The sequence below is a fragment of the Neolamprologus brichardi genome, chromosome 13 (assembly GCF_056152115.1).
Source record: "Neolamprologus brichardi isolate AB-2024 chromosome 13, ASM5615211v1, whole genome shotgun sequence".
Lineage (NCBI taxonomy): Eukaryota > Metazoa > Chordata > Actinopteri > Cichliformes > Cichlidae > Neolamprologus > Neolamprologus brichardi.
Window position 1 is genome coordinate 6,644,876 of NC_142116.1, and position 6,000 is coordinate 6,650,875.

General features: G+C 45.0%; 1 protein-coding gene across 4 annotated transcripts in view; it reads left to right on the top strand.

Annotated features, from left to right (window-relative positions):
- The window catches only part of ehbp1 (EH domain binding protein 1), a 157,100-nt gene extending 151,855 nt beyond the window's left edge, over window positions 1-5,245 (top strand). For all 4 annotated transcript variants that reach the window (XM_035904844.2, XM_087850042.1, XM_087850041.1 and 1 more), the window contains 2 exons: window positions 3,686-3,800; window positions 4,106-5,245. In XM_035904844.2, coding sequence (XP_035760737.2) covers window positions 3,686-3,800; window positions 4,106-4,196 — 206 coding nt within the window. In that variant the 3' untranslated portion in view covers window positions 4,197-5,245. The remainder of the gene's footprint in view (window positions 1-3,685; window positions 3,801-4,105) is intronic.
- The last annotated feature ends 755 nt before the right edge of the window (window positions 5,246-6,000 follow it).

A 6,000-nucleotide genomic window follows, 5' to 3' on the forward strand; every position in this document is an offset into this window, starting at 1 on the left:
CGAGTTTTGGTGAATTCAGAAGACCGGTGTGTTTAATTATCTATTCACAGCTCGGGTGTTTGTGTAGGTTGAAGTGCGTCCACGCTTGAAGTTTAATATTCGCATCGTCTCCAGCTGTTTTAACTTGGTGTTTATGTCGAGGACAGGTGCCACCTGTAGTGGAGCTAACGTGGTATTACATGCTGCTAATCATCACATGAGGCCGAACAGATGCTGAAAATGTTCACATTCATGCCTGGAAAGAAATTACAGCTTTTTAAGAGATGTAAAATCTTTCCTGTGGTTCAGCCTGCTTCACACAGGTGGAAAACCACTTGATTGTTGTATCTACCGTGATGTTCTCAGTCTTCTGCTGGACACGTAGACCAGAAAACTACAATTCTGAATGTTTTTATGGCAAACAGACACAATGAAGCTAAGCCAAACTTTCTCACCTGATACTCACCCAGAAGCTAAAGGCAGTAAATCCTATAAATTGGTAGCTGCCATCAGCATGTTAAATAGTTTATGAGCCATCAAAGTTATAAAGGCTCAAGTTGTGTTTAAATGTGTTAAGGTTTGTCCTCTTGTAGATAAATTTACCTCCTTGCATGTTGCATGAGGCAGGAAACACTGCTTCACAAAGGTTTGCACTACTATAAATATTCAGCGTGTTTTAGGTGGTAGAGCACACCTGACATACACTCCTGGAATTAAGGACAATATTAGCTACTTTGTCCACACGTCTGAACAAAAAAGCATCACACAAACTTTGGGAACCTGGGTAAAGTCTGGAAAGGTTCAGGGGTGGAGTGCATGTGTGGAAAATGACTTCAGAAGCTAACAAGAAAGGCCACCCCCCATTCATACTGCCTTTCCTGGGAGAAAAGGTGGACTGGTACTCTTTTACACGCAGCTTCCCTAAACGTCAGGTCTCTACAGGAGTAAATCACATAGATGGGCAGATTACGTCACATGCAGTTATGCAGTCATCTCTTGGCCAAGTAGAGGATGAACTGCTCTGAAACAATATAAACTTTTTTCCTTTATATTTGGACCTCAACAAAAGCAATCTTAGTAATTTAGAGAGAACTTTTCTCTTGCAATTTTTAACCTTTGTGTTTGTTGCTTTTTAGCTGTTTTTTAATTATCAGTCCCCTTCCCCCCTTCTCTCTCTGATGACACTTGGATTTCAGCCGAAATCAGCTCTCAGTGCCTAAAGAGGATGAGGGGGTAAAAAAGCAAAGAAATGAAGGTGAATAAATTTTATTTTGGTGTCCGTGTCCAAAAAAAGCTGCGATTGAAAACCTCCGATGTGATGTCGCCGTATTTTGGTATAAAACAGAAAAAGAGGCAGCCAGACGGACTCGGATGCATGAAGGGCGGCCTCGTCCCGCTTTGAGAGAACGGGGCTTTGGACCGGTTTGCTCTCTTGAATAAATTTAGCGTCGGGGATAGCGAGCAGGGAGAGAAGAGGGGGGTGTTCATGGGGATTTGAACCAGCGCATTCTTGTGTGCCTTGTGCAGATTCACATGGTTACCACTGGCGTGCACGGTGAGAGTTATCTGAATACGCACCCACCGTGTGAGTTGTACACACTCCTAAGTCTTTAACCTCCCTCTCCCACTCTCTTATGGAGGGGGGCGTGGCTTACATGGGGGGGGGGGGGGGGGGGGTCTGAGTGGCTGCAGGCTGTTTTGTTTGTTCCTGCGTCTCTGGTTACCCAGCCTGCCCCGCTCTGGTGTTGCCTGGTCACGTCGCTCATCGGCTCTTTTTATTGTTTACCTTCCTAATGAGGGGGGCGGGACTCTGAGACATGTGATTGACAGCAGTGAGCTCACTCATGGGTCCCCTTCCCCTCCCATGCACACCCCGGGTCCAGCAGGTCTTTGGCTTTTTGGCTGAGAAATCCTTTGAAGGAGATTAAAAAATAAAAAATAAAAACCACCTCGTTCGTCGTGAACCCTCCTCTTCTGAGAGAGGATTGTGGGAGATTTATGGCATACATTCCTGTCTCAGTTATCTAAAGCTGATGACTCACCCAATATTCCCCACACTTTGTTCTGATTCTTCCTAAAGAACCACATGTTTTAAAAAATAAATAAATAAAAGGAGCAACAAATCCTCGAGGTGCAGATTCAGACATATTTTGAAGTATTTGTTAACTCCTGAACAAAAACCAGAAGAGTAAATTTGCTTCCCTGAGAGAGAGAAAAATAACAAGGGGGGGGGGCTAGAGAGCCAAATATTGGGACTGTGTTCATTTCGCTCTGTGGTCGACTTCAAAGGGACGAGCGGGGCCAATGAAGAGAGCGCAGACCTTTCAGGACAAACCCACTGGGCCCAGCGTGACACGCACACAGCCTGACTGCCGCAATTTGACTCAATGAGGAGGAGGAGGAGGGGGGATATTTATTTTTAATAAAGCCACACTTATTTTGGGACTGACATTTTACAACATCCCTTTTATTCTCGAATCAATAGCCGGTTAAATATTGATAGAGGGGTGAAGTTGCCTACGCGCCACAGAAGTTCAGTTTGGGTTTGTTTGAATTCTCGCTGGGACGAAGCGGATTTTTTTTTTTTTCAGTTTTATTATGAAACGATGGAGGGAGGCTTTAGAGGGAGACACGTTCTCACACTGAGCTGAGGAGCAGAAGGAGATTTTCTGCCTTTCTCCAGCTTTGAGGCAGTGAAATGGATAAAACACTGCAACCGGCAGCCGTGTGTGTGACACGACGAGAAGTTGAATCTCATTCGGTTTAATTTATGTACAGCATATGTTGTCCTGTCTGTGCATGCTAAGTGTGGTGGTGGTTTTAAACTGCACAAAAAGGTTGCAGTGAGTGTTTAGGGTGAGTTTTTTGGGGTGAGGGAGGGAGGAGCGCTGCCCTGGTGTTGGGTGAATGCAGAGCCGAGGGCGCCAGGCGGATATTCGAGCCCCAGGGGGAGCGAGCGCTCTCCTGTGGGCTGCCCCCCTCCTCCAGGGAGAGGCTGAGGGGATTTGGATCAGGGTCCCACCTGGACCCTGTGGGGCCCTGTGGGGCCCCTTCCTGCAAAGACCCTGGAGAACTGAGAGACGAGAGTCAGGGGTTCACCTACGTGTGTGTGTTTGTTTGTTTGTTTGGCTGAGGAGGTGACATTCAGGGGTTGGTATTTATTTATACGTTTCTGTGGAGGATTTTTGGACCATTAAAACTCAATTTAGGAGACTTTCAAACTTAATTTACTTCAGGATAGAACTAAAAATGTGACAAATACAAACGATCGTGAATGCCGTCGTTCAGCAGAGCTGCCGCTTTAATAGAGCTTGTGTGTTCCTGAGAAGTTAGAGGTTATAAAAGAACGAGAGCCATCTTATACCTGTGAGAAGTTGCACATTAACATGACGTCATCACTGTGCGCGCACCCTGACGGAGCGTGTTTACACGTCACATTTACGTCCCGCTCCATCACAGTCCAGCAGGTCAGTGAGGTGATGAAACTGTTTCTCCGTCTTTCTGATCATCTGCAGTCCTCAAATAAATGAAGCCACATCCAGGAAACCCAAAGATCTTTTTGAAAACACTTCAGTTACAGGTTCAGTCCAGAAGAAGATGTAGGCATCCTGCAGCCTCTGTGTCTCTGTGAGGTTTTTAGAAATTAACAAAAAGAAATATCCTCAGTGTCTCCACTGCTGACTGCAGGTCTCTGGTTGTGTTGCAGACTGGCAGAAGACCGAGGCCCAGAAGAGACGGGAGCAGCTGCTGCTGGATGAGCTGGTCATACTGGTCAACAAGCGAGACGCGCTGGTCAGGGACCTGGACGCCCAGGAAAAAGAGTAAGTTACTTAAAAACACTGAACACAAGTATAAAAACACTGAGCTGCACAGCAGGCGCTCCTCCCCAAGAAGCTGTGGACGTAGAGAAAGCACGGCGAGCCTGCCCTGCGGCGCACCTGCACGGGTGGGATCCCTTCCAGGGCGCCGCAGGCAGGTAAAAGGTCAGAACGTGGCCCCTGGCACCCGGCCACTCCACAGGTGGTGCAGCGGCGTTCACCGTGGCACCAGCTGTTTTACCTGTGTCTGCCCCTTACCCCAACCCCACCCCGAGACATCTGACCTTTTGACCTTTTGCCGTCCGCAGGGCCGAGGAGGAGGACGAGCACCTGGAGAGGACGCTGGAGCAGAACAAAGGCAAGATGGCCAAGAAAGAGGAGAAGTGCGTCCTTCAGTGATTGTCAGCAAACACAACCAACAAATGTAGCCGATAAAAGAAATGTATCACATGATTATTATCGATCGTTTTATTTGATAGTGGAGTCGAGACATTTCTGTCAGTTATTGGAATCCCTTTGAGGTTTATGTTCGGGTCAGATTAACCGCAGAGACTCGGCTGAGCGAAGAGGCCCTGCGACACCTTTGCACCAACTTTTTACGGACTCGGACTGTCCCGCTTTATTTTTTTTAATTTTTTTTTTAAATTTGAACTCTGCTTTACTTTCTCGAGAACGGTACCTGTGTAACAAACATGAATACGTGTGAGACGAGGCCAGCGCACAGCCTGTGTGCAGCTCGCTCGTCTGAATGTGGAGACCAGGCACAGTCTGTGGTGGATTTGAGGTACAGCACAACAATGGGGGAAATTTTACTCTTATTTGTTTTCTTTTCTTTAGTTTTCTTTTTCCTCCCCATCATATTCAGATGATGAGGTGGGTTGACTTTTCAGTCAGACTTTTTAAAGAAAAACAAAGAGCTAACATCGCTCTTTTCAAGCTACTTCATTACTTGACCGTAACTTTTAATTATCTCACTTTTTACTTGTAAAATATCTTAACTTGGGAAGCATTACTGTTCACAAATCTTGACTTTCCTATTGCTTTTTTATCGTCTTGGCTTGAAAGCAGTTTACCAAAACAAAGAAAGGAAAAAAAAAACAAACACTTGTTGTATATTTTCATCACTGCTCTGACCAACAGCTTCCAAAATCTTTTTTTTTCCTCCATCAGGAGTCATGCAGTCAGAAAACAACAGATATATATATATATATTATTTATTGCCATTTGTCCTATAAGCTGCTTGTTAAGTGAATCTACCATCACGTTTCATTTTGCTCAACGACTTTTGGTTTCTATTTATTGTATTCAGAAGAAGAGAAATATGCTTCCATCTCTTAGAGCTCCACATCTTGTGCAGCTGTTCTTTTTACGTGTGAACATTTATCTGATTATTTATTCCAGTGTCATAACCCAAGTCTTCAGTAATAAAGTCTTTATGATTTCATACTCCACAAGACGCTGTGTGGCCTCTTCTTAAAAAACAAAAAACCCAGCCGCTGTGGATTTTTAAATCTTTATTGTTATATTTAATGTTTTTTTTACTCATTTTCTATTTTTCAAAACGCGCACGCACTTTCAAAACTCAGTTCCAAATATTTGTATTTATTTTTTCCTCCCAGTTTAAAGAAATATCTCCAATCCTCGATCTGAACTCTTTTTATTCCTCCTCTTTCTGTTTACATAATTTAAAAAGTTATTGAAATGCACGCCTTTGGCTGCAGCCCCCGCACATAAGTGGCCCCTATCACCGCCTCCACCGGCGAGCGTTGCGTTTATTATTCGGCGCTCTGTTCAATTCCCCTGCGACATGTGCGCGTGTTTATAAATTAAAATTGGCGGGTTTTTTCTTTTCTTCTTTGAGGTCGGTGTCGAGCAGGTTCCTCCGAGAAAGATTAGAGAGATCACTTTGTTCCGAGCAGATGTTTTCCCCCCTCTCTCACACCTCTCTCTGGGCCGCTCCTGTGCGCGCTAAGGACGGGCTGCAGAGCTGGAGAGGCTCGGTCACCCGCAGCCACGGATGAGGGGAGGAGGGCGGGCACAACAATTGGTATTAATTTTCAAAGATGTAGAAAAAAAAAATCACACCCTTAAATTCTTAAAGTGTCCATTTTAATTTGCACCATTTTACTGAAATGAGCTGTGGAAAATGTTCCTGCAATAAAAGCTCCGGATGAACAAAGTGTCTGCGGTTTAACCCTCCTCT